This window comes from Pseudopodoces humilis, chromosome 1 (assembly GCF_049639895.1).
Source record: "Pseudopodoces humilis isolate 2021_Gansu_Grassland_sample_001 chromosome 1, ASM4963989v1, whole genome shotgun sequence".
Lineage (NCBI taxonomy): Eukaryota > Metazoa > Chordata > Aves > Passeriformes > Paridae > Pseudopodoces > Pseudopodoces humilis.
Window position 1 is genome coordinate 38816330 of NC_142200.1, and position 27960 is coordinate 38844289.

At 38.4% G+C, this 27960-nt stretch overlaps 2 protein-coding genes across 3 annotated transcripts; one reads left to right on the forward strand and one right to left on the reverse strand.

Moving 5' to 3' along the window:
- Positions 1–2164: 2164 nt before the first annotated feature.
- On the reverse strand, positions 2165–11401 carry MRPL15 (mitochondrial ribosomal protein L15). Of its 2 annotated transcripts, XM_014256431.2 has the most exons (6): positions 11259–11401; positions 10154–10311; positions 7632–7797; positions 7049–7172; positions 5430–5810; positions 2165–4003 (listed from the first exon to the last, which is right to left on the reverse strand). In XM_014256431.2, the coding sequence occupies exons 1-5, from the start codon at positions 11355–11357 to the stop codon at positions 5473–5475; spliced, it is 885 nt and encodes a 294-aa protein (XP_014111906.1). In that variant the 5' UTR covers positions 11358–11401; the 3' UTR covers positions 2165–4003; positions 5430–5472. The 2 variants fall into 2 exon arrangements, with proteins under 2 accessions (XP_014111906.1, XP_005517213.1); XM_005517156.3 differs by having other exon boundaries at positions 2165–5810.
- A 2742-nt stretch (positions 11402–14143) lies between these two features.
- On the forward strand, positions 14144–27449 carry LYPLA1 (lysophospholipase 1). The gene is made up of 9 exons (XM_005517157.3): positions 14144–14273; positions 14690–14721; positions 17756–17821; positions 19299–19346; positions 20190–20260; positions 20833–20906; positions 21637–21738; positions 22347–22523; positions 23940–27449. The coding sequence occupies exons 1-9, from the start codon at positions 14205–14207 to the stop codon at positions 23991–23993; spliced, it is 693 nt and encodes a 230-aa protein (XP_005517214.1). The 5' UTR covers positions 14144–14204; the 3' UTR covers positions 23994–27449.
- The last annotated feature ends 511 nt before the right edge of the window (positions 27450–27960 follow it).

The following is a 27960-nucleotide window of genomic DNA, read 5'->3' on the forward strand; positions in this document are numbered from 1 at the left end:
CAAGACAAATACAACCTAGTATTCATTACATACATACATACATATTCATACATTAGGTTTCACAAGTTCTTTCAATGGCAAGCTAAGCAACACACACTGGGGATACGCTGATCCTATGGAGAAATTCTGACCATTAACTTCAACCTTGGGTCAGAGAAAACAAATAGCAGGATTCAGCTCCAGATGCTGAAGTTTTGGGTGTGTACAAGAGTGCTATGTTACAACTCCCGTCACAGTCAGTGGAATCTAGAGTGTCACTAAACTGCTTGGATGTCTGCTCCAAGCTGAAGATGACTTTTCTCTAGGCTCTAGATACCAACTGTATCAATCACATTACCACAAAAGCACCGAGATTCCTATGAGAGGAGTTTGAAGCACCGTTTACATGGGGGAAATGTAAATTTAGACCTGCATTAATTTTGAAATTAACACAACACCTCACTACAATAACTTCATACGGAACTCGGATTCCAGTTTTTGAAGCACTGAACCACAGCTTCATTCAACTAAAAATGCATCTCCCTTGCAAGATATCAAGTGAATTTATTTTCTTAATTTAAGGTACTCTGCACAGGGAGCAAACTACACCAGCATCACAAAAACCCCTAGAGAACTAGTTTACTATAAATTTCCACATCAACTTACTTTTCATAGGCCCGCTCTATCTCCACAAGCTTCTAGCTATCATTACCTGCCCAAGGAATAAAAAATGGCAGATTTTCAAGCTAAATATGGACTAATCTTTCCATATTTATAGACTAAACCCCAGACAGGACAATGATACCATGAGACAGAATGAATCTTACAGAGGCTGAAGAAAAGTGTAAGGAGAGACAGATCTGGGCATTGGTCCATCGAATGCAAAATTGCCTATCCTTTCTTACTGGTATCTAGTGAGTGCAATTCTGAGGTAAGTGCACAGGCACTCTTCTAGGAGTGTTCATTGACTGATAAACACCAAATCCATTGCTCAAAGGGCCCTCCAAGTCGCTTGGCATGTGGCTTGGAATCCACAAGGTTAACAAGTAAACAACATTGCTGTTGACATTTTTAAAAACAAAAGCAACACCAGTCCAGGAAACTCAGGCCAACCCCCCCCCCCCCCCCCCCCATAAACAGATGCAGGAATGATCAACACTTTTCCTGCTCCAGAGGCACATAAAACAACCAGATTTTCAAACCCAGAGTGGGCCAGACAGGATGACACTGTGAGAATGATTGAGTCCTGCAGTTCCCACCGCTACAACGGGAAAGGTGAGAAGAGACCTTGGGAAGATGCGGATGCTTCAGAGGGAATATTCAGCACAGGAGACACAATACATCTGAGGATAGCTTCACTGAGAAACCATACTTCTTTAGACAATATATTTCTGCTACAGAAGACAAAGATAAGTCACCTCAGTGGGAGATAAAGGAGATTAAAAAGATCATCATTTCCCTCTAATGGGCAAGAACCCTGTCACATTTGGACCTCTTCTCATAGACTAAACCATAACCTTAAACTGAAGTTCAGGGTGTGAGTTACATGAAACTATTCCTGGCTGATCACATTTTCAGAAAATCGAGATAAAGCTGCATATAGAATATTAAACTGAACATTTTGCATATACACAGCATCTTTCTTGTTTTAGATATACATAAATAGAACAGTTAAATATTTAAAATAAGGGACCTGTGCAACAATTTCTGATTCCTTGTAGAACTTGTGTTAGTGCAAAATTAGTTTTGCATTAGCATTTGACGTTTTAATATAGAAAATAACAGAAAATAGAAATAATAGCATAAAATAATAAAATAGTAATGAGAAGCTCTCTTCATAATTGATCACTTTTATATGACTTCCTGGAGGACTAACATCAATTATGCTTCTATATCAAAACAATGCTGGAACACTGCCAGTGAAGATTCAGATCAGGACCACTGATTTAATTTATTCATTTTTGGAACTCAGTGGATTGTACAGTTAGCTTTTGACTGTTAAACACAAATTCTATATAAAGTATAATGAAGCCAGGTTATCACCGTTGTATGCGTGAGAAGTTTAATCCACTTCATTTTGAGTCTGCAGTCAGCTACTTGTAAGTATAGCATTGAGTGGCTGCAGTCAGTAGAATCTGTTCCTAGGAACAGGTGATTTCTAATTATCACAATATGAAACAAGGTATGTACTTGTTTACAGACCTTTATTTAGACAGCAGTCTCACATCTGTAATCAGTTTTATCAAGTAATCACTCAGAAGTTTGATGTTGGCGATAAAAATTGACATGGCTTTCAGCATTTTGTGACACAAATAAAAGTCCCTTTTCCTCAGTTACCCTCTAATACTTTTCCACCTACAGCAGATTGGGTACTTCTTGCTATGGCACATGCAAAACCACTCTCAACACAAGATAACCAAGACAATCCTTTATCTTATAAACATGCATTTATGGTCCTAAATCATGTACCTAAGTAATGAGAATGGCTTTAGGTGCCAGCATTGACTTAAGTCTTGCACCAGTAAGCCTGACATGTAAACAACAGTCCTTTCAGACGCTTTATAATGGATTTATTAGAAACCTTGTCAATAACTCACTTGTGCTTTTGATAATTGTGTATTTGGTTGCTAGGAGACTTGTGTTCCTGATGAGATAAAATGAACAGGAAATCCTCTATAGCCTTGTGACTTTTTGCACTAGTAAATAAAAATTCAAACAACTGATACAAAATACTGGATACTGTTAACAGAAGTGAGAAAAAAAGACAAGCATTGCATATTTTAAATAAAGGAACATATAGCCCTTTTTTTCCCTCTCTAACTATAAGATGATAAAAGATCACCTTTAAGAAGTAGAATGACCGGATTTTGTGGAACGTGGCTGTTTTGGCTCCAAGGTATTTGTAGTGTTGTAGCATCAGAGCCAGGATACAGCTGCCTTGTGAGTAAGACATCGTTCACTGAATAAGTGCTATCCAATCCCTCGACGTCACCAGACATCTGTTTCCTGTTTTCATTCTTTCTTTCACTGTTATCATTTTATCCAAGTTACCCTTTCACCTGAAAGCCATTTAGAAACCTACAGAAACCAGCGTGTGCATGCGTGTGTGTATCAAAGAAGTTGATTTAGAAAAAAAATTGCTGAGAGCAATTTGTTCATTTTAATACAAAGAGCAGAAATGGAAACAAACTTGCCTTCCCCCTTCTTCTCCTCCCCAAAATACACAATGATACATAAACACTTTTGTCTTCTGGTCTTCACTAATATGACTAACTTCCTTCTTCACTTCCAGTTAAGTAGCTTTCCTGTTGAGTACCACCACCTCCACAAAATACAATTGTGAATTGATTCATAAAAACAGAAACATTATGGCACAAATAAGGGAAGGCAATAAATACTCTTCCCTCCCTCTCCAACTCCTTCCCAAATGGAGGCAGTAGTAATATTGTTATTGTAAAGTTATTGTAATAACAAAAACTTTAAAAAAAAGAAAAAGCAGAAAGTATTGCTTGTCATTTAAGGTTCCAAACCAACAATCATCAGGATGCAGAACAGGATACATCTAAAGTGAGAAAGTTATTTACTTCACATTCAAGTTAACACCAACTGTACTTTTTTTGGCACACAGTATTATTCTTAATGTGCCAAAAAAGTGTTGGGCACCGTATAAAATATTAATGTTAATGCCACTAAAACAAAATTCCTGCTATTCATAGTCCAATTTTATATTGCTGTTTTGCTATGTTTCACCTATACTTAAGACCCAAGTAAGGGGCATAACCATTACTGATAGCATTTAACACATATTAACAAGGAACAATACAAGTTGAAGAGTAAATCGTCAAAATTTAATGACTTCTATTCTTAATCTCTTGATTTCAGATTATTTAATTAGAATGAGAAGACTTCTTTTATTTTGTTATGTGATTACAGATGGTCATAGTAAGGCAGGTTGTTGAGTGAAGGAAAAATCTGGGCTGGTTGACGAACACCAACAAAAATTCATCCGCTTTTGTTTTATTGTCTGAAAGAAAAAGAAGGTTTTTCTTAAATCCTCCCCCACTGAGGTATAGCAGCAAAATACAGATGCCATACAAGAGAAAGAGGAGATTCTAGCACACAGAGGACTTTCCCTACAAGATGGGATGGTTTGGCAGCTACAGGAAACTCTAAGTAGCATTTCCAAAGGTACGTGAAAATTGGAAAGCAAGATGACTTCTTGTGTTCTGGTCTCCTGGACCATTTCCCGCATTCTTACAATCAAATTAGGACTATTTTAAAGCCACATTCAGCTTCCATTAAACCACATAATTATGAAGCAGATTATTAACTTCAGAGCAGTCAGAGCACATTCTGATACATTATCTTGGTCTCCCCTCTCATCCCTCTTTACTGTCTGCTTCACTGTCTCAAATGCCCAATACTAAGCTTCCACACAAAACCTACAATACTCTTGTATAGTAATAATGCAGTATTCTGGAGAGACTGATAAAACAAACCTTAGATGAAAATATTCTTCAAGATTTAATCAAGTTTGTGTGATTAAAACGCTATTTCCCATAAATACAATTTGTTCATATCTTTCCACAACATTTAAATTCATTTGTCCACTGTCACACATGCAATCTGTGATCAGCTGAAAACTGAATTCTAACTGTGTACTTTGTCCATCACATCCCATCCTTCATAATCTGCTGTCACTGCCATTAATTGACTCTGGATTCTGGTATGCATTTTTATTAGTAAGATTACATTTGTGTCAGGACAAGTTTTAAATTCTGTTTGAATAATAAAAGCCATTGAATTAAGACAGCTATCTTCTCCTCCCAGCCTCAAATTTAGATAGAAAGTTGTTTTAAACTGCACACTCTGTCTTCCCCAATTGCATATGAAAAAATAGAAAAATGAAGATCTCTCAAGCTCTAGTGCTATTGATGGCAATGGCAACATCCAAAACATAGCTATGGAATTGAAGAGGTTATTGCAATCGTTAGTACTTTTTCATTTCTAGTTCTTTTTATTTTTCCCCAACCAAAAATAACTCTTAGAGGTATCCAAGATACATTTTCTAGAACTTAAAATTTTATGCAATATGACTGTAAAACTAATTTTAGTTTTGTACAGTCATGTTTCCAATTTTAAATTGAGGGGGGAAATATAAACTAATTATTAGGTCAAATGACTCTTCGGAATTATCCTATGAAACAAATGCAACAATTTTGTCTGAAAAAATAACTGGCAAACCATTGGAAGAGAAAGTGCCCAGACCCACACTTTATGTCAGATTTGACATTGTTTTCAAATATTAAGACTTCTGATACACTCTATTATGACAATAAAAAAGCTGAGAGGTACACCAGAAGATTACATGAAGAAAAAACATTTTCTCTAGTATAACAGGAGTCTCAAAAACAAACAAACACACACCACTTCTATCCATTATTTCATACCCAGATGTTTCCTGTACACCTGCAGTTGTGTCCAGTCCTGAACTCATGAGCTGTAGTATTTCAACAGACTCTCATCAGTTGGTTTTAGAATTTTCTTGTCTGCCAGGTTTACGATCCATCCTGGAGCAAGACCAAAAAATATCTGTCTAGGATCCTTGCGTGCACTTAGCATTTTAAAAAGTTCATCCTTAGTTATGTCTGGTAAGACATAGCCATATTTCTTAGCAAGTTCCAGCCTGGCTTCTGCAACCTTAGATGGATCTGCCAGGTAGCCCCGACTCCTGGGATCTGTGTAGTAACGGACGAGGTCTTCAGGTGGGAGCATTCGCTTTGGGATCGGTTTGCCACGCAGGAAAAATACTACCGGCTTGCATAAAATTTCTGTGGGCAAACATGAGAGAAGATTAGTGACTACACTTCATAACATAGATTTGAAGACATTAAATGACACCTTCTTATTTTGTACTAAATTAATTACTACGTTCACATTAAAAAGTACCAAGCAAAAAATCGACCATCAAGAGTATTCTTGATCAGAATGAGATAGTGGTTTGCAAGTTTCACTTAACCATGCAAACAACTCTGTTTTAACTGGTATTTATAGTGTCAGTCTGGAGGAGTTGCTACTTCTAATACATTTAGAATGCCTACTTGGGAAAGATAACCATAACTAAGCTTATTTAAATTACTATTTCCAGGTTTGAAGCAATGCATTTGCACAGCTATTTACAAAGTGTACCAACTAATGTCAATTTCAGTGCTTCTATAAGTATTTTAACTGAAGTATCAATGGCATATGCACCTATTTAGTCTTTTGTGGGAGTATCCTCTCTTCTTTGAATTTTACTGATCTTAGCAAATTGTACTCCAGAACCTTTTAAGCTTATTATTTTTATTACTTTGTGGAATTAAAAAAATCCCAGAAGTTGTATCACTCATGGGTAACATATTTTGCACACTAAAAATGTCTATTCCTCTTCTTTTCAGCTTCATTCACACATGAAAGCTGACTTATTGTCAATAAGAACTGCATGAATGAATGTTAGGCAGGATGCAGCCTCAAGCAAAGCAAAGCCTCATTCTTCAGTGAAAGTGTTCTGAAAACAATAGCCATTTTAACTGGAGTGATTCTGAGCTTCTGTAACTTACTTCCTCACTTCAAGTGGAAAAGCATTTTAAATTAAAAATATAAACATCCAAAGTGTTTTTTAAATCTATTTTTTCCTGAGTTTTCTTAGTGCTATTAAACATGGGAAACAGAAGACAAAAATTCAGCAAAACAATATTTTTAGTTCCTCTATTTACAAAGCTATTCAGATTTCCTTAACTGGTTGATTGGTATAAAACTACTAATACTGGGAGGATTAAACAGGTTAAATGGTTAAAAAAGGTAAAACTGAGGATGCATTATCATTCATTACTGGGGGCTGGAACCAGATCATCTTTAAGGTCTCTCCCAACCCAAAGTATTCTATGATTCTATAAATACACATGTAACTGTTTTTAAAGCTTTTAGAAGCTGATGACTTTCCACAAAGAACTGTGTTGGAAACTTTGATTTGGATCATTTAATCTTTGCATGTCCAAAAAAAAGGGCAGAAATTAAAAGAAGTTCTTACCCAAGCTCCTTGGGTCATAGAACGATGTTGTTACTACGCCTCCATTTTTTTCTATGGCTGCAATTGCTAGTTCCGATGCCCTCTGCACTTCAATATTTACTTTTGCTGCAAAAATATCAGCACCCTGTAAATTTCAACACACATTACAGTAACATTAAAATGTGTATTTTAGGACACACATTTATTCTTCTCTGAAAACTTGTAAGGAACATTAAATCCTGCAAAATATTATGAATTGTCTGTTCCCTGCACCAAGATAGGTAATCTAATTGCTCTAAGGCACTTCGGTTGAATAAAGAAAACCTTACCATTTCCAAGATATTCATACATTTTTTTCAGTACATTTTAGTTTTCTGTTGCAAAGTACTTCTTCAGCCTTTTGTTATGTACTCCTTAACTCTCATTTCTGCAGTCCCCTGGGTATGAAGACATCCTCCCAAGTTGCTTCTTTTTTTGCTGATACACAGTGCCCTCTAGTGGATTTATGATCCACAAAAGTCCCACAGCAAACTAATTGGGAAACTCAGATGCTTCCAAACCATGGGAATGACAACCTGAAGTAGCAAGTGTGTTGTCTGCATACCTCCTCCACCAGATGGACACCGTAATCCCGCTTGAGAGGCTGCACTGTCACACCTCTGGCATTAGTGAGCTGAGTTAAGTCAATCGGCTGCGTGGGGTCAACTCTGCCCAAATCAATCAGGTACTGCAGCCTCTGAAGACTCAGAGGTTGGTACTGACGTCTGAGGCTGGGGAAAGAAAGACAAAAAAAGCCCAAATAACCCAAAAAAAAGGAGAGAAATTTACAAAACTGGAGTTTTAGTAGCAACTGGTCAACTGATATATAACGGTTTTTATCTGCTCCTAAATCAAAAAAAAAAAATACTAAGACATTAGAGTGTCAACATTTCTTGGCAAGACTGTAAATAACTACCATTTTCAAACTGAATCTACCTTGGGTGCTTCACTGATAGACATCTCCTCCCATACAAACTTAGTCAAAGACTATCAGCAGAATTCTGTACATGCACAGCTTACATACAACAAGATTTTCTGATCCTTTAGTACTGTACCAAACATCTCAGAAAGTACTGAAAGTAGTCTCCCTCAAAACACCATTAAGGAAGAGAAATATTGAGAAAATATGCATTAATTTACATTCCCAAAAGGTAGCTGGAATCTCTTGTCAACAGCCATTGGCTTCAGCAGAACCTACTTTTGTTTTTAATCAAGTTCTAACTTTACTGTACAAACCAATCCCTAGCACAGTTTTCCAACGACAGAGTCCATTCCTGTCTATGCACACCACTTATGCTGATACCCAAAACTTCCTCCTACAATCCGTTTGACAGCTGCTATCGGAAGTCTCTGAGTGGTAGCTCAAGAACTGGGAAGCAGCTGATCTCTGTTACTCCAAGCCATGTACAAAGACAAGAATTTGTGCTGTCAGACAACCCCTTATAAACAGAAAGTTCAAGAAGTGGAGGCAGAAGGAAGAGTTGAAGATAAACAGGCAGATATTTGTTCAGCATGCTCCCCCCTGCCCCAACAGCATCACTTGAGTGCACCTACAGTGGTGACCACAGCAACATTTACAATAGCCTGACACTGAAATTTTGCAAACAGCATTGAATCTACAGAGTACTTTTTTTGTTTTCACATGCTGTCATATGCTGCTAAAAATAGCAAGATCCTAATAATTTATTGTCACTATGGGAGGCTGGATTTTTGCTGTTGGTTATTCATGAACTTTTGACCAATATTAACATAAGAAGATGTGTGTCTGCATTCTGCAGCTTTTCCTTTGCAGGACTGTGGTAAGATTTACACTCTGCATTCAGCTATTCAAAGCGCTTCTCGTTTACTCTTACAATAATTTAACAAACAGGAGGAAATAATAGTACCTCGAAATAGAATTTGAGTCACATTTCAAAATTATTAAGATTCAGAGGAAACCCTTTAACAACTGGGACAAGTCTGTAAGTTCTACTGCATGCATGAAGAATGGAAATATAAAGTGCTCAGCTATTTGATGAAGTGGTATCAGGAAATGAAACATGAAATCAAGTCTAACAACTCACAAATACACATTAGTCTTTTCATCCCTGAACTGTCTGCTTGGTGCAGCAGGCTTTTGTTACTACTGCCTGTAACAGCATTCTATAGACACAGAAGTTTGCAAAACTAGATCAAAAAGCAACAAAATGGTTTCTGACCCAGGTAACACAAATGCTATCTGATGAAACAAACTCAGCTTTAAAAGAAACCCAAACAAATAAAAAAAATTAATTCATAGTTTTAGATTATCAATATAAGTGAAGGATATTTGGAAGACGCTGACATACATCTCTCCAGGTAAGGACAGTGACTGGAGAAACGACATGTTAGAATAACCTTAAACATTAAAAAGATGGAATAAGGACATGACACAAACAAGTACGAAGTGAAATAAGGACAGAAGTAATAAACAAGGCAAAATGCCCAAGAAGAACAATTGTGAAAGGTGATTTAATGCTTCATCCAGCACATTTGGTATTAAGAAGCTTTTTAGGACTCTAGATGGAACAGGCAGGGCACAGACAGACAAACACCACAGTGTCAGAGGGCTGAAAAGGCAGAACCATGAAGAGAAGCAGAATTGTTGGGCTGGCAGCAGATCAGAGTTTCTGGTGAATAAAGCGAGGAGAAACAACAAAGCAAGGCTTTGGATTACACTTCCATGCCCAACATCCTCACTCCGGTCACTGGGACTGTTCCCAGTCAGTTCACTGGGTTATGAGAAAAAAGGAAAATCAAGCAGGAATGAAGGAATAGATTCAAAGAAAAATTCACTCAGCTGGAAGAGGAAGGGTAGCCTGCTACACATGAAGGATTTTGAGAAGAGAGTAAATAAGCAGATGTGTAAAACAGGAAATAATTAATTAAAAGAATAATCTACAAGAAATGGGAGATTCTTCAGGTAAGGTAGCTAACAACCTGAGAGGAATCTGGGAAGCCAAGCTTTTTCAGTTAGGCCTGTTTCAGCATATTAAGATTCTTGCTTCAGGAGAAAGATCAAGAAAAGGAGACAATGATTTATTTCCAAGCAAATGTTTAGAAACTTACCTATGTCCCTCATTAAACCCGTATTTTGGTATGGCCAAGTAAAATGGAGTCTGACCACCCTCAAAGCCTAATCGGGGGCGATTCCCTCTTTGTCTTTCTCCTTTGTGACCTCGGCCACACTTCCTACCTCCGTATCTTCCACGGCCACGTCTTCTTTCCTTCAAAACAATCAGTGATACATTTAAACAACTACTAAACAATTACTTCAGAGTAATAATGTTACTTAATTATTATATTAATTAGTAATAAATCTAAAGCATTAGATTTCAGAGATACAAGCAACTGAGCAAAATGCTGACTCTTGAGGAAAAGTTAAGTTATAGACCATTACTAAGTGGAAAAATAGAAAAGCAGTTAACATGACTTTTGCAGAGCACAGCTTTAGGCTGGCACCACAAACAGTCTGGGGACAACTCAGCTTTCTTTGGTGGCAGGGATGGTCGAGTCTAGCACAAAACTGAACTTGAATTCTGTACTATTGAGTAATTTTAGGGAGTCTTCAGGACTTTTAGGAGAGTACTGCTTGCTGTTCCCTTCTGTTTCCATGGTTTCAGCCTTTGAACCTCATCTCCCTGTTCACTAATATTCCCCTCATACCACAATGGTTTCTCCCTGGTTTCTTTTCGTAATTTCTCTGCCGCTTTATAAGGAGACAGATCACAGGTTTGTTTTCGAGAAATAGTAAGAATGTTAGCTGGCATCACATTCCTTTTCTTGGTACGCCTTCTAACCTTCCACTTCCAAACATATTACTGCACCCCATAAACATGTGGAGGTAAAAACCTTTTACTATTCCCTTCCAGTCCCTGGAATGGCGCTGAGGTTCAGCGAGCACCACTCATCTGAGTGACGATGCCAGCTCTCTGTGGGGACGGCCACACACATCGGCCACGCGGCACGCAAAGGGCAAGCATCGGGCCAACACACACACACACACACAGCAGTGCCATCCCCTCCCCTGCCTTCCCACGCCTATTCTGGCCAGGCCGCTCTCCTGGCCGTGCCAGGATGATGGCCTTCTGACAACCCTGGGGGAAAAACCACACCGGGACGGGGCGCGTGGCTCCTGCCGCCAGGGCCCACCCGGCGGGCTGCAGGCACTCACCCGCTTCTTGGAGCCGGGGTTGGGCCTTAAGTTGGCCAGGCTGACCCTGGGCAGCGAGCGCAGCAGCTCCAGGGCCCGGTTCGCGCCGCTCCCGCTCATGGCCGCTCCCGCCCAAGGGCGCCCGCGGGGATCACGCCCGGGCGCGGCGCTTTACGGCAGCGCCGTAAACCGCAGCTGCCGCGCCGTCCCAGCGGTGTCGCGCAGCCGGCGGTGCCGGCGCTCAGGATTGCAATGGTTGAGCAAAAGGGCGCTCGTTACGTTTCGTCTCCCAGCGCCTGCTGTTTTATTACTGAGGCCTCAGCCTTCCCAGCCGAGTCTTTAAAACCATCAGGCTGCATCTAAACCCGACTAGTGCAGCGGTCCTTGCTCAGGCGCACCCCGTGCAGGCACTGAAATATCCATTGCGCTTGGAGACGCTCGTGGTGTAACCGCAGACATCAGCCGAGCCTCACACAGGCTCACCAGCGGGATCGGGGAGAGAACCGCAAGGATGAAGGATAGAAAACTCGTGGGTTGAGATAAAGACAGATTACTAGGGAAAGCAAAAGCTGTGCACCCAAGCAAAGCAGAAGAAGGAAATTAATTCACTTTTACCACGGTTAGGCGGGTGTTCAGCCATCTCCAGGAAAGCAGGGTCCCATCATGTGTAATGGTTATTTGGGAAAACAAATGCCATCACCCAAAACGTCACTCCTCCTCCTCCTCCTTCTTCCTCCCACTTTATATACTGAGCATGATGTCATAAGGTCTGGAATATCCCTTTGGTCACCTGTCCTGGCTGTGTCTCCTCCCATCCTCCAGTCTTCCCAAGAGCATGGCAACCTGAAAAGCAGAGAAGGCCTTGGTTCTGTGTAAGCCCTACTCAACAAACAAAAACATCTCTATATCACCATTCCGTTGTTCAGCACAAATCCAAAACAGAACCCCTCACCAGCCATTGAGAAGAAAATTTCTGCAGTCAAGACCAAGATGTTCCTAGTACTGCTGCAGTATTGATCACATGTATTATTTCAGTCTTAAATTTAAATGTGTGCCTACTGGAAAACCATACAGCAGCTTCCATGGGTATATTGGTCTGGTGGGAAGGGTGTGCAGGGTTCAGGCTCAGTGCAGTGAAGAACTGAATTGTAGAAGCTGCCATTGTGGAGTTACAGAGCAGAAAGGACAGATTCCGTTGTGAAAGCTGATATTCCTCAGTGTAATAGCCTGCTTTCCATCCTGAAACTTCTGTTTGATGGTACCTTCTCCCATGTTGAATGTCTGCTTTAGACTGGAGAAGGGATCAGGCAGCAGCTCTGCCAGCCCTGAGAATAAATGGAGGTAAAATGGAAATCATGCTGCAGAAATCTGTGAGTTTCAGTGTGAACTTACCCCCCAAAAAATTAAGAAAAATTACATTGTAACAATACACAAGATGCTGGTATGGAAAGCCATCTTATCTAAGCCCGTTTTAGCTTCTAGGGCAGGGAAAACTACATAATTTAGAGCATGCTTTGCCTTGTAAAACTCTCACTGCTTTAAACAGAATTTTCAAATCGGGTAGAAAACTATCATACCTACGACAGATATCTCACTCTGAAGGGACAGCCAATGTATCAGTTTTTGAAAGGTTCACAGCTCAGATGTTTTCAGCAATTCCTTTGGAATTCCTGCAGGTCAGTTTCTTGAACACTTGTCTGTAACCAGCAGGCTGCCCCATGCCCAATCCATGCAGAACTCACTTTTCCCCAGTGCCCCTGGGGCCATGCTAGCAGCAACTGGGAATTGAAGTAAGTTCATTCCAGCTATTGACTAAAATATTAAAATCTTGTTCTGTTTATTAGCAGACTATTACTTCCTAGGCTGGAGGTTCAGCAGCAGCTCACCTTATGGAAGTGACATTTACATGGTAAATAGCAGAGTAGAGAAGGAAAGCAAAAATTTGTTCATGTCCCAAAAAGATGATCTAGAGCAAGAGTCAGGTTCGGCATACTTAATAAGTACTTGATATAATGTGAAGCTCCTAATCTTTGAGGAATTTTTTATGCATAAACTGTATTTTCTTAACAGACTTGAAATGGGTACAGTACATGAGGCAGCAGCACATGCTAAATTAGAGACAAATCAAACCACAAAAAATTACCTGTGAAAATAGCCAAATTTTAGCAATAACAGGAATGCCCTGGCATCAATACCATGTATCAAAACAGCCTAAAAATCGTGGTAAAAGAGGATGCGTATTCAATGTTACACGGCTGGCATAAAGGCTCCTCCAATGAATTTTTTGCAGCCAATGCTGGTGATGTTGATGAGCAAAAGCTTTGTGAAAATTTGTCCCTGTTTGGTATGGAACACAGCAGTGGGAAGGATGTGAAAGAAGTATAGTGTGCGTTCAGCTGCTGTTGGAGCTGCCAAACAAGCATCCACGCCAGCCATTTACCACCGGACAAATACAATGAGCATATTGATTTTCTGGGAGTAAATATCTGACAAAGATGTATGGAATAGAAGACAAAGAACAAAGTATTCCGTTTCGATGGAAATGTGTTTGCCATACATATTCAGAGTCGGTCTAAGTATTTGGAATAGACTGGAATGATCCAGTAACTTCAACCAGAGTGCCTGAATAGCCTAACACATTTCAAGATGAGCAAGAATCGGTGACTTGTGAGCTGTAAGCCAAGAGATTTAATTCGGTGGTGAAGGCATCTGACCCGATGAGGGCACATGAGCTCCGTCTAACCGTGCTGTTTGCTATATTTGTGCTGGTTTTCCTGCCTTCCCGTGACTTCGCCTTTTATATTTTACCTATTTAAAAATACCGTAATTTCCTTTTCCCCCCCGGGCCTTATACCACAGCGCAAGGCGCCCGCCCGCCCGCGCCCCTCCCACCCGGCTCCCGCCGCCCTCCCGCGCCGCCTCCCCGCCGCTGGCCCGTGTCCCGCCGGCCGCCCCGCAGCCCGGTGCATGTGCGGCAACAACATGTCGGCTCCTCTGCCTGCCATCGTCCCGGCCGCCAGGAAGGCGACGGCCGCCGTGAGTGCGGGCAGGGAGCGCCGCCGCCCCGCTTTGTTGGCGCGGCGGCCGCGGGCGGGCGGGCGGGGGGCGAGGCGCGGCCGCGCCGCCGGCTGAGGGGGATGGCGGGCGGCACGGCCCGGCCGGCCCCGGCCCGGCCCGGGCGGGTCTCTCCCGTTCCTTCCCTGCCAGAGGCGGGCCCGCCTCGGCACCTGGAAGGTCAGCGGTGCCCGCGGGGAGCGGCCGCTGATGGCGGCGGGGCCGGGGAGGGGAAGTGAGCGAAGCGGAGTTTTCTTGGGAGAAAGTGGTGCCGTGCTCCGAACTGTGCCTGACCTTGGGTGGGCGCCCGGGGCTCGTGGGCGAGGTGCCTTTGGTTGTTTAGTGATCCTAAACCTCTACCTTTGTTGTCTTTTTTGTTGTTGTTTTATTTCCCTCAGGTCATTTTTCTTCACGGATTAGGAGATACCGGGTGTGTATTCTGATCTATTGCATACTCAGTAGTTATTATACTTTCAAATACAACCTGCATATTTTAAATACGTGAGCAGTTAAAAATTACTTCAGCTTCTCATTTTGCCCTTTACTGAATGCAGCGGCCAACAGCAGATAAAACTTCAAGTGTCCTGCGATGATGGTGACAACTATTTAACTAAAATTTTCCACTAAGTCCTCGAAAACTTTACTGACTTATTGAATTTGGTCTGAATGCAATCTCTCTTTTGTTCCTGAGACAAACTTTGTAGAAAAAGAAGTCTCTGTTTTTCTGATAATTTGCTTTCCTGAGAGTGGGTTTCTGGTTATTCCTGTGTTTGTCTAAATTTAGAGTTCTTTTTTATTCCAGACTTGTGGATTGTTGGTTTGCCAATAGCTGCAGTTAGCCCGTGGTTTCTTCATCAATGTCATACTTACACTAAAATCCAGACCTCTTTGATCTATATAAGCAAACTCCAAAGTAGTCATCTAACGTCTACAGATTGCTTTCTCTCAAATACCGTCTTCAGATTCAAAAAAACCCCCACTCAAATAAAATGTGTGATGCTCTGTTGCCTTGTTCCTGTTATTTCCATGTTTGAGTAGAAATGGAGAGAGTAGACAATTTCTGGGAGGCATTCTAGCTCTGGTGTAATGTTTCTGTTTGAAGCTTGTGTGTGCCCAGAAATAAGCATGCATTCATTAAAGCCATTGAACTAACAAGAGAGTGTTGAAGCCTTTTTAGTGGAAGACTTTAAAGGAATTGGCACTTAGATACTGAAAATAAGTAGCATGAACGCTTTGTCTGTTGTGCTCCCTTGTGGCCAAAATTACGTAATATTTTTTTAAGAACTTTTATTTTGTTACCTGGAACTTGACTATTGCCTCTAGGTTGAAACCTGCTATGTTATTTTTTTCAAAGAACTAACGTAAGTTAGCAGTCAGAATTAAAACTTGCATAACCTGAGCATTTAGTAAGTTAAAAACCAGTGGAGTCCATGCACTTGGCAGTATTCTACAAGTGGAGGTTTTTGCTGTGATTTGTTGTGCTGACACAACACCTTGTTTGCCTTACCCCTCTTCCTTTCTGCTGGTAGGACGCAGCTGAGGCAGCAGTACTGCCTGCATCTTGGCACCAAATGTTCAGCAAGTGATTGCAGATTCTTTCGAGCTTTTGGAATTTGAATCCTTGCAAATCGGCTTGATGTTGGTTTTGGCAAGGGGTAAAAAACAGAGACTTTCTCTTTAACCTAACTTGTATTCGCTAGACAAGGTGGCATTTCCATTTCTGTGTCAGAGCTAATGCACGGCCTCAATCTTGCCAATGCACTGAGCATACTGGAATGTCTCATTTGACAAGACATGACACGTCTGTGGAAATACAGTGATTCAGGTGTATTTCTTCTAGTTTGCTGCAGATTAGATTAGGTAGACTGCCTTTGGCATACTGCTGTTTGGGGTTATTTCAAGTAAAAGTTGTAGTAGTGACCCAAAAAATTGTCTGAAGCAAACCTATTAACAATTTTATAACTTCCCCCACTTTAAACTGACCTGTTCCACTTCACATAAATTTCTAAATTGATCACTTCCATTTACCAGCTGTATTTTTCTTACTCTGGAAAGTGTCTAACAGAGGTTACATGCTTTTTCTGTCTTAGCTCCTATATAAATGGCACTTAAAGATTGGTACATACTTGTCAAAATCTGAACAAAAGATGCAACACAGAGAAATGTTCTAAGCAGTCTGCATTAATATGTACACAAGGTTGCTTTCCAAAATTGTCAAATTAGACTTTGTAATTGGCTAAAACATGTCCCCAAATTTTTGGGTAACCATTTTTTTATCAGTAGTATTTCTCCTTTAGATTCTTATTTGACCTTCTGTGATACTGCAAATATTGTGCAAGTCATATTTCCTGCAATTTGTTAATAATATATCTAAAAGTACTGATAGGAAGTAGGCTGAGATACAGTCAGTGCTTCATATGTCTGTGATGTCAGTGTGTTCGAAATGCCTTCAACTTTAGGTAGCATAGATTAATTAACTTCTCAGGATGATATTAAAACTAAACCAAACATGCTTTTATGGCTGGTCTGCTGTTGGTCTGATTAGTTCAACTGTATCAGTGACAAATTTGTTAGAGGTGTTTCCTGCTTAGAACCAAATTTCCAGTATCTAATTTCATGGGTGAGTTAGAAATACTAAATTATGAGAAAAATCAGGAAATACAGGTGCTATTGAGTGTTCTTGAAAGCCAAGTGCAGGCACATGCAGTGGTTGTGCATGGGTTCAGATTTGGGTCAAGGTCTGTTCCTCTCTAGATGAGGCCTGGAGTGAGTCTTGACCTTACGCTCTCCAGTGTTCTGGTTTGGAGGAAGCTCATTAACTCACCTCCTGTGCAGATCTTGTTTTGTTATGGACATTCATATACAGTATCTGCTTGAGATTAAAAAGCTGCTGCAACCTGTGGTGTTCAGGATTGCCTGAATCCAAAAGCATTCAAGCTGAGCTGAAGTTAATAGGGCTGATTGATTGGGTTGGCTCCACATGGTGGTTAGGTTAGTTAAGGAGTTATCTTAGGTGTCAGTTTGCTACTGTCCCAAGTCAAGAAATGTGGTTCACAGAATGCCAAGCTGGCTGTCAGAGAAGCTGTCTTAACTCTGCAGGAGCAGCAAAGCAGCCTCTGAGCTGCCTGGAAGCAGGATACCTGTGTGCATCTGTTGTGGCACACAAATTAACAAAGATAGTGTGGGCTTTGCCTGGAGCCAGTGGTATTTCTGTAGCTGTGCCACAACTATGGCAGCCAAATTAGATTGAATCATCCTGACTATATATGCCACAAGCATTCAAGGGTTGAAGAAGCCTAAGTTTAGTGCTATATTCATAACTTACTGTGGTTGGTGTAAACATTTTCCAGAAGTCTGTTTATATTGATCTAATTCAGCATGTTTCATACTTGGTCTGTGCTGATGCACCAGAAATAAGAGCTAAGCCAAAACATAAATGCAATTGAATATGTTTTTGTTAACAGGCACGGATGGTCAGAAGCACTTGCTGGTATCAAAAGCCCCCATGTGAAATACATTTGCCCACATGCGTAAGTTTGTAACTTTCTTGTTCTACCTTTTTCTGTAGAGACATCATCTGTTAAGACACTTGCAAACATGTCAGAGAGACATCTCAGAAGTGAGATGGTATCTGGCTATCTCTGCATTCCGTTTTTTTTTAAAAACCCATTCTAAAGTAGTGTCAATGCTATTAAATGTTTTTTGTTTTGAGGGAAATTCTGTGTGATTTACTTTGAGGCAAAAGTTCTGGTATTTATTCAGACTAAAAGCATATTTGGAAAGTTTTAGGTACAAAGTTATATTGACTTTTTTTTTTTTTCAGTGGATTGAGTTGTTTGTTAGGTTTTTGGTTTTTTTTCCCAACAGCCTTTTGTCAAAAACAGTTTTTTCCAGAACTAATTTTTTTTTTGTATTTTCCTTACTAATTTGCATTAGCCTCATGTACTTAAACTTAGGTGTGTGTATAGTAGATTGAAACTTGATGTAGATTACAAAGAAATTTAAAGATTGACAAGATACTGATAATTTCAGCAAACAATGCAATTTGAGCTGCCTTTGTGTGCAATTTGTGAAGTTAAATACTTCTAAGCATGTCAGGCATCAGTAAATAAGGCAGTAAGATCTGTTTACTATTGACTTGGTAGAAAAACTAATAAAGTATAATCTTAATTTTTTTTAAGACAAAATTCAGATTGTCTCTTGCTCCAGTGGTCTTGGCAGATGTGCAGGGAGACGAGGAAGCAATGTTTTGGTGTATTACTGAGCTGTGGTTTATTCATTTGTTTTACCACATGGCCAAGCTTTGCTGAACCATTCAAAAGCAGCTTAGCAATATCTGCTGTTTTCTTTGCTTGCCCTTTGTCTTCTTTCAGTCCTTCCCCACAGAACTTATGCTGCTCAATTCCTGTAGATTAAAACTGAAGCCAGATTTGATCCATGGCAATATCCATTGACGCTGTCTTGCTGTGGCTGAAAAGATGGCACACAGCAGCACAGGAGTGGGAAGGAGTCCAGAAGTGAAGGCAGGCACTGCCTAAGCAGATTCAGCTGTTGACAGAAGCATGTGTGGCCAGGCTCCACCACGTGCTGCTTTTGGCTGCTTCCTGGTGATGCTGCTGTATGAGGTGCCTTAATCCCCTGAACATGTGAATGGAACTGTCAAAAATTACTCCTAATTACATATAAGTAAATAATACATGCATATTAAAAATATGTATATGAAATATATGCACTCACACACACACATTTAAAGCAGCCCATTAATATTTTGCTTGCTCTCCATAGAGAGTGGTAATTCAACCCTGAATATTAAATGTGTTTGGGCTGGCAGGTTTCTGGTTTTTTTTGTTGAAGAGAGTTTCTTCAACAGATGCTGCAAAGAAACTAATGTTAATTACTGCTTAAAAGTAAGACAGAGTTAGAGGATATATTTCTTGATGTTACTGCATTTGCATTATTGAATTTCAGTATATATCTTATGTCAGGAATGTTCATTTTTATTTCTAGTCCAGTTATGCCTGTTTCTTTGAACATGAACATGTCTATGCCATCATGGTAAGTATTTGTTCAAATGCAGACAATTCAAATCAAATCATATCTGGGGCTATGAACTCATTGTTCCTAATTTAAAATCATGAATAACTGAGTATCTGGTTTTAATCACGTGCAAGTGTGAAAACCTTTTTGCTTTAGTTCTGTTCTTATAAAAGGGCTGTCATGAGTACACTCTTAATTATTATCTTTTGTATCTGTGGTAGTGATTATACCTCAGGACTAATCCGTATGTCTTAGAACAAAACCCCAATTTATTTTACTGGTGTGGTCTGTAGTATGCATTGTGTCTGAATTCAGAGTCAGTAGAGGTAGAGATTTGGAGTGGAAACACTATTGCGACTAGAAAGTAATATTTGGTGGGTCAGTAGGATATATAGAAACTGTCCTTTAGAACATCCATTCTGAATAGAGAACAAGAAGAACATGGTAGATTTCAATGATCTTAAACCAGTCTTCAGTTTTATTGGATTTTGGGCTTCCCCCCACCCCCCGCCAAAGTAACTTGTGTTTGTTTTTCTTGTATTTCTTCAAACCATATTTTAATTTGTACATGCAGCAAAATTCCTGCTAATATTTTTTGAGCAAATATCAAAACTGTGCTGCTTAATCTACAGTAAATTACAGAAGATGTCAAAACTCAGAAAAGCCTTGTTGACTAGATCTAAGTCTTTTAAGCCACTTTCACAGATTGTGCACTGTTTCTTGTGATCTGTGGGTAGTTAGTACTAAACAATATGACAGCTAACATTTTTGTCTGGAAAATATCCAAATTTCATTATTTGTGTATTAAGGAAGTGGAATGGATGCTCAAATGAGTAATGCTCTTGTTGATGTTTTTGTAAGGTTTGATATCATTGGACTTTCTCCAGATTCACAGGAAGATGAAGCTGGGATCAAGCAGGCGGCGGAGAATGGTATACTTAGGAGTATTTTTTATGTCTTAAAAGTACTTCCAGGTATTCTTGAAAATGAACTATCTATCTGAAACAGATTTTCCAAACACAGTATTTTTTTAAGGAAAATAATATGAGTATATGGTATTATCACTGACCAAAGTTTAGCTAGAGTAATTGTTTATTATTTGTTTGTTTTTTAAACTTTATTAGTAAGTAGAATAATTCAGCAGTATAAGCACTTCATACTCTGAAATATGGGAACAAATGTAATTTGGTAACTTTTGGGAGCTTTTGGGTAGTGCAGCAGGTCAGAGCAGTATTAGCATCCAGTTGTGTTGCTTTTGCTTGGAAGAGGATACCATCTTCCCACCACTGGTGCTATTGCAAGACCTATTTGCATGTTTTTCTCTTTGGAAATGATACAGTGGCACTGAAATTTCCGATTGTGCTCTAGATCTGGTAAACATATAGCAGCCTAGAATTTCATTTCATTAGCTTTCTCTTGATGCCAGGAAGAAGGCATCTTTCCTCTTCTGGACTTCCTAGAGAATGGAGTGGATTTTAACAACTGGCCTTTATTTATGTTGCAGTTAAAGCACTGATAGATCAAGAAGTAAAAAATGGAATTCCTTCTAATAGAATTATTCTGGGAGGCTTTTCTCAGGTAAGGTATGGTTGGAAAGAACTATTATCTTTTTTCTAGGGAAGTAACCTAGCTTTATTAACTTGGGAAACCCAGACACTTCAATTGAAATCAGCTGATGTTAGAGGCCTCTAAAATTTTAAGGTGTCAAAATTTTGCTTTAACAAAAGAAGTTTTTCGGTTTTATGGAAATAATTACTGTTCACTGGAAAATGAACATGCATGTGTAAAAAAGGTACTAAAATAAATAGTCTATTTAAAATCTTTATGCACATAACCTACATCGTTTTGCTTGCAAATTTTGGTAGTATTTTTAATTGAATTTGGTAGATATTTGGAGGTCTGGATTTATTTGGGAAATCTTTTCCTTCATACTTGTAAGGCATCTGTGGTAGGTAGGTTAGTAGATTAATTGGTCCATATGTCAAATCCCTCAGTCTACATGCAAATAAATAAATATTAAAATAGTCATAATGCTGTTGTGAGTAATAGTCTTTGGTTTTGTTGTTTTGTTTTTTGACAACTGTTAGTTACAGTAAATTTGCTGGCTTACTTCTGAATTGACCACATGGACTTGGAAGGGAGGAGAAATAGCAAAACAAATGTTGTACATAAATACTGGTTTTAGTTGTTGGTTCTAAAGAAGAATAAATTGCAATAGGAAAAGACTTTTTAAGGAGAAATCAGAGATTTTGAAGCAAACATTAAAGGAACTTTACTGTCATTATTCTAATACTTCTCTTTATTTTAGGGAGGTGCTTTATCATTGTATACAGCTCTCACAACACATCAAAAATTAGCAGGTGTTGTAGCCCTCAGCTGTTGGCTTCCTCTACGGGCCTCTTTTCCTCAGGTATTTGTTTCTTTCCTAAGATGATTTGCACTTGGGCAATGAGTATATCTGAAGATTGAATCTTGTGCAAGAATTAGTGGTCATCAATATTACCGGATGATGACTGTTGTTTGATAATTTGGAAGTTTTTAAAACAGGGCCCTAAAATTTTAGATTTTGTCAAGTAAGGAAAGTGAAGAAACACTCACTAGCTATTTTTGCTTAAAATGAGGCTACTAGAAAATTCAAAGAATATAACAAATTTTCCTTGACGGTTTCTTTTCTGTCTGCCATTTGTTCTGTCTGCAAGGCACTATCTTATTAGAGACTAGGTGTTGGAGCAAAGTTTCAGGTTTTTTACTTGGCCAGAAATTATGACTTTCTGTTATAAAACTTTTTGCCAGAATTTTATTTGCAGGTCTTTGAGCTTAATGTGCTGTCAGGTACAGAGCTTACTTCATAAGGAGCTGCTTGCAGACTATACATTGTACTATTTCCCCTCAGAATTCAGTTTGCTTGTCATGCCACAGGCTACAGTGCCATGGGGATATTTTATTTCAAAGGTGTTAGCCTTATTTCCACTTAGTGTCTCTTTCTTCTCTTCTCCTATCTAATTCTACCCCTCCCAGGGCCCTATCAGTGGTGTCAACAAGGACATTGCTGTTCTTCAGTGCCATGGGGACTGTGACCCCCTGGTTCCTATAATGTTCGGTTCCCTTACTGTTGAGAAGCTGAAGACTATGATAAATCCAGCCAACATAACCTTCAAGACTTACTCTGGCATGATGCATAGTTCATCTCTTGAGGTAATTTTCTTAATACATCCTGTTTTAGCTGGGTATAGTTAATTATTTTCCCTCAAAACTAATATTTATAGTCTTTTTTTTTGCGGGTGGTAGTTTTTGTTTGTTCAGTTGGTTTTGTTTCTTTTTTTTTTTCTTTTTCCTTTTTTTTTATTAACAAATGCTTCATGCTACTTATTTTGATGAGTAACTGAATTCTGGGCTAAAAAAACGCCCAAAGCAAAAATTTATGACTAGTGAGAATTTCCTCATAAGATTGTATTTTGGGGACTAGGTAACTTGGTCTATAAAATACTATTTTCCCCCAAATTTTTATTATTTGCTTAGTTTAAAAAACTAATTAAAAGAAAAATTCTCATGGCATAAATCCAAGATAGGATTTTGGAGAGAAGAATCCTGGTAGTTTTGTAGAGGGAGACATTGAAGGAATAGGCAGGGAGGGCTGAAGCTATGAAAGAGGCAGCCTCAGAACCTGTATTTATGGTTCTGGCTCAGCAGACAGCTGAGCTGATGCAATAACTTCCTGCTGCCAGAAAGGGGTGGACTCCCTCTGCTCGTGACCTTGTGGCTCTCACTTCCTCCTTATACTGGCTCTGGGGCAGATCAGAAACTTCCCTGAATCATTTGAATTTGCTCAAATGGCAAAAAACCTGCAGCCTGCAGTGTTTGCAGCTATAGGGAGGTTGAGCATCAGAACTCACACAAAGTAAGTGATAGGAGCAAGAAATAAAAGTGGAGTTAAGAACAGATTTGCCATTTGTCAGCAGCAGTAACATTGTTAATTTAGATTGTTGCATCTTGTAGGAACTGTTCCTTTGAACAACCTCTTTGTAACATTTACGGAGTAGTATTGTATTTAGACTGCAATATTGCTGAGTTGTTACACAAATATGTTAGTAATGTGTTCTTTCTTTCAACATCGACTTAATTTAAAAAAAAAAGATTACCACGGATTGGTTTCTCAGTCTAGTTTGCTGTATTGCTTTTCCTTAAGGAAGGAAGCATGCTGAAAATGAAGCTGAATGGTTAGGAGGAGGAGTTGCTGGCTTTTCGTGCTGCTGTTAACTTGTAAAAGTTTAAAGTACACAGGAGGCGATGGCCTTAGCTACATTGAAACCCTATACATAGGCTGGTGCTATCAAGATCACTTGATGATTAATGTGTAGCTTCCCTGTTCAACTTCAGAGGGAGAGAAAAAGTAGTCTTTGTTTTTTTCCTTATATTTTAGCCTCTTCTGAGTGCATTGTGCCATGAAGTTATCGGCCTTCACTTGTGTGTAGAGTGGTAATCAAGTAACTAATTGCTCAATATTTCTATCCCAGGTGCTCATTATAAGTCAAATGTTAAAGCATAATTTAGTGTAACTGATTATGTAGTAGCAAAGGACTTAAACTAATACATATTTTTATCTTTAAACAGGAGATGATGGATGTAAAACAGTTCATAGACAAACATCTACCTCCCATAGACTGAACTGATCTGTAAGAAGCCTTCTATATAAATACACCAGCATCAACTGTGGTAGAGTGTTAAATCTTTTCATATGCCTGATAGGAAACATTGTTTCTATACCTGCAGTGTTACTACTGTGTTGCAAATTTATACTTACAATGAAGATTAAATACTACACAAGTAAAAGAAATTATAATCTTTTTAGTATTTATCACCCAGTGGTGGGAAGGATGTGAATGAGGGAATTAGGTAACAATGACAGAATGTAACTGTTTTAAGATGTCTGATTATTTTTTTTCTTGATTGCAGAATTTCAAACTATTTGTACAAGTAACAAAAACTAAATTTAAGTGAGCATCATAGATGTGACCAGTTTAGTTTTACTTGAGACATGATTTATTCTTAATACTCATTGAAAAAATAAGACATTTATTTTATGTAATGAATGCACAAAGAATACAACATAAAACACAGTGGGCATAAAGTACAGAACATGTAACATAGTGGGCATATGATGGTAGAATAAATGCTACCAAGGATAAAGCTTTAAGGATTATATGTTAATTGTTTAACAGATAAGGAGGGTTGTTCTATAATGGCTATAAGTCTGCAAAGGTATTTCTTATCTTTAAACCACCTCAGTTTTAAAAATGTTCATATAGATAAATACTGTGGAAATTCTAAAGGGACTCATTTCTTTTTAGACAGTTGTTTGTCACTTATTCTTTTTTCTTTTAAACTCATTGCAAATGTTGACTTGGAACAGAATTCTGAAGAAGTGCATAGGATTAATTTGAGTTTCATTAAAAAAAAATCTTGTTTTCATACTGAATATTCATCTGATGCTTTAGTTGTTGTAGTTTTCATTTGTTTATGTGTTTCACATGAACAATTACAGAATATTGTTTTGATTTTTTTTCTCTGTGCTTTGGAGTAAATAACTGAAAATAATGGAGCTGCGTAGTTCTGTGTCTTGTTGAACTCTCATCTGTAAGACACACTTCCTTGAATTATTTTTTACTAGAAATATAAGTGCAATTGAGATATAATTTACCTAAACTTTAAAGTGATAGTTTTAGATGATACCATATAATACTTTCTCTTATTACATGTTGATACTTGATTTTTTGTTTTCTGAGTAGGAACAAAGCATTTTCTTTTCAAATCTATCCTTCTGCATTTCCCCAGATCAGTATAGCCTAGGAATGTGAAGACCTATCCTGGAAAAAAAAGAGTAAATTTACAAGATACAGAATGTTTCTTCTTTCAGAACCTTAAAATTGTAGAATGCACTGGTTTACAGGAATTGATGCACACTCAATAGCTTTTTTCAGTTAAGAGCCATAATTTACTGCTGGAAACGGCTGTTATGTAACATTCAGAGGCTGTCACCACACTAGGAATGTTTAAAACAATGCACTACACTTTTTACTGCATAATTTGCTGTATAACAATGTTCTATCCTGTAATATGCTTTCAGTCAAAGAATATTTCTATTTTGGATGTATCTGTCATGTCAGCATTGTGCTTCTCACCTGCATTTAAGGTACTTCTCTCCCAGGGGCCCTCTTGGAGTGTATGTGGATTTACATGAGGTATCTGCCAGTACAAATACATATGTGAGGAATTGCACCTTTATATCTCTCCTTTAACATTGCTGCTGCCAGAGATCTGACCTGTTTACCTAGTCTAAGTTACCAGTTTTCAGTGCTTTTTTTTTTAATGTTGCACTTCATTTTTAGGAAGCTGCTTATTTTCTAATCCAGTTTCTCTGGATTATTAAACATCTCTTTATATGCAAAATTGAAAAGGAGTTTTTTTTCCTAAATGGTAATGAAACAGTTTTAGATATTCCATCTGTGTAGTTAAGAGGGAATTTTTATTAACTTTGAAGTTTAATTAGTAATTTCTTTCAGTCACTCTCTTCTATAGATCTGCCAATTTGTCTTTCAGTTAATTTAGTTCACAGAAGAAACCATAATATTCTTACTGTAGTTGTGCCAAAGTTCTCTTGAGAAAACATTATGTCCTAGCTTGGAGTCATTCCAAAATTGCATTAGCTGATTTTGCAATTCTACTGAATTGCAGTCTTGGTAAGCAAACTATATGTTTTTTCTCCTAGTTTTTAGATTTATTTTCATTCCCCTGTTGTTTAAATAATTCCCTGAGTATTGGTGTGTTTCCAAAGTTCTTGCACAAGCTTCTAATTTTTCCTTCATTATTTTCATGTTCTGCTTGTAGATTTGTTGATAACTCTGTTCATCTGTCTTAACTTCTAATTGACTGTGTGCTCATTTCACATATTTTTCCTTCTTCAAGAACTGGTTTAAAAAAGTATTTCTAAGATGTTAAAATGAGATCTGCCCTAGCTTCCTTCTGTGTTATCTTCGTAACACTTCAACTTGGTGAACTGTGTTTACAGTTTGTGGTCAAATTTGAGTACTTAGACACTCTAATACATATCACCTTCAATTGTCACTGTTATGATGCTCTCAGATGTTTTTCTACAAAAGCTTTTTATGTGTTAACTTTGTTCAAACATTCAGCTATCATAACAAAATTATTTTTCTTATTGTTATTTTGCTGCTTGCTTTATCTACAAACCTGTGTTACCAAAGTCAGTATAAGTAAATGTTTTGACTTGCTTTGAATTTCTGTATTCTAGGAAGAATTCTCCTAATTTTTTTTTTATTCAGGAGTGTATGTTTATATTGTAGTTGGCAGTTCTTAAAGAACCCAGAAGCTAGAGGAAACTTCAAGTCTATGTGGCCTCCCGTGTTTATTACACTGTGTGTGTGTTGAGCTCCTGTCTTTTGTAACTTCCCAGTTGCTTTGAAAGCTTTGTGTATGATCTTGTAGCTGAACTTCTTCACTACCTGCAGTGATTTGATGCTGGGATTGTTGTTATAATGCCTGTACTTGGGGCTGAATAATAGCTCAGTCTGATGGAGGAGTTTTCATAGTATGCTATTAAAATGGAGAAGTTGGACTATCAGTGTTCTAAATATGAATGTACTATCCTTGTAAACTACAATTTTAAACTGTCCAATAATGTTTTTTTTTATAATGTTAGACTTTCCACGAAAGGAGATGATGTCTATCAAACCTGTGAAAGCATTGATAAGAAAATACCTTTCTTGCAGATCAGTTTGTTTCAATGGGTATCTAACTCCTTAGTGTGTTCTTAATTTCAAAATGGTACTTAAATTGGACTGCAGTTTTGTGCTGTCAAAAGTCTGACTTCTTGTTGGAATATGTTGCCCACTTTTGAATAAACATGTTGAATTGCATATTATATGCCAATTTTTTCCAGCTGTTCTTGAGATAAAACTTTACTGGGGTCTGTACTCTGGTGAGGGCTGTATGATGTGGTCTCTTTGTCCTATCTTGTATAATTACAACACAGTAGATTGGTAAAAGTACTGTACACTGTAATTGGTATTGAACTGTTAATTAAAACATGTTCTCTCTAATGGAGTATACTGCACTTCGTTGAAATCATTTGGATGCATCTTGTATGTAGAGGTGCTGTTTGGGTTGCTGCATATGATGACTTAAGGCAAACTGTAAGATGCTAATGAACCCATATGTACAAGGCCTGTGTCTCTTAAATTTTATAAACAAATACTGAACACTCCTTGTGTTAAGAAATATAAGTCACTTATATTTATTAAAAACATCTAAAATGTAATTTATTTTACTAATTTTATTTATGATAATAAATCTTAACTTCAGAAATTATTTCTATAGTAGGGAAAATGTAAAAGCTTTCCATTTTTAATCATTGTGAAATAAATTTCAATCAGCATTTGGGCAAGTACTTAAGATTTTTTCCATACTTACCTGAAGGAAGTTGAGCTTTTACTCATGCTGTGAAACAGGCACTCTAGAGCCTCCTTGAAAATGTATTGCATGGTAATGTATGCCTACTGTAATACAGAAAAACAAAGTTTTGTAGTTACTGAAAATCAGTTAAGAAGTTAGGTTT

Excerpts from the sequence above, each read along its gene's own strand:
- LYPLA1 (XM_005517157.3), top strand. The coding sequence starts at position 14,205 with ATGTGCGGCAACAACATGTCGGCTCCTCTGCCTGCCATCGTCCCGGCC. Across the intron at positions 17,822-19,298 it reads AAATACATTTGCCCACATGC|TCCAGTTATGCCTGTTTCTT; the intron begins GTAAGTTTGTAA and ends TTTTATTTCTAG. Across the intron at positions 20,261-20,832 it reads CAAGCAGGCGGCGGAGAATG|TTAAAGCACTGATAGATCAA; the intron begins GTATACTTAGGA and ends TTTATGTTGCAG.
- MRPL15 (XM_014256431.2), bottom strand. The coding sequence starts at position 11,357 with ATGAGCGGGAGCGGCGCGAACCGGGCCCTGGAGCTGCTGCGCTCGCTG. Across the intron at positions 10,312-11,258 it reads ACCCCGGCTCCAAGAAGCGG|GAAAGAAGACGTGGCCGTGG; the intron begins GTGAGTGCCTGC and ends ATTGTTTTGAAG. Across the intron at positions 5,811-7,048 it reads CTATGACCCAAGGAGCTTGG|AAATTTTATGCAAGCCGGTA; the intron begins GTAAGAACTTCT and ends GTTTGCCCACAG.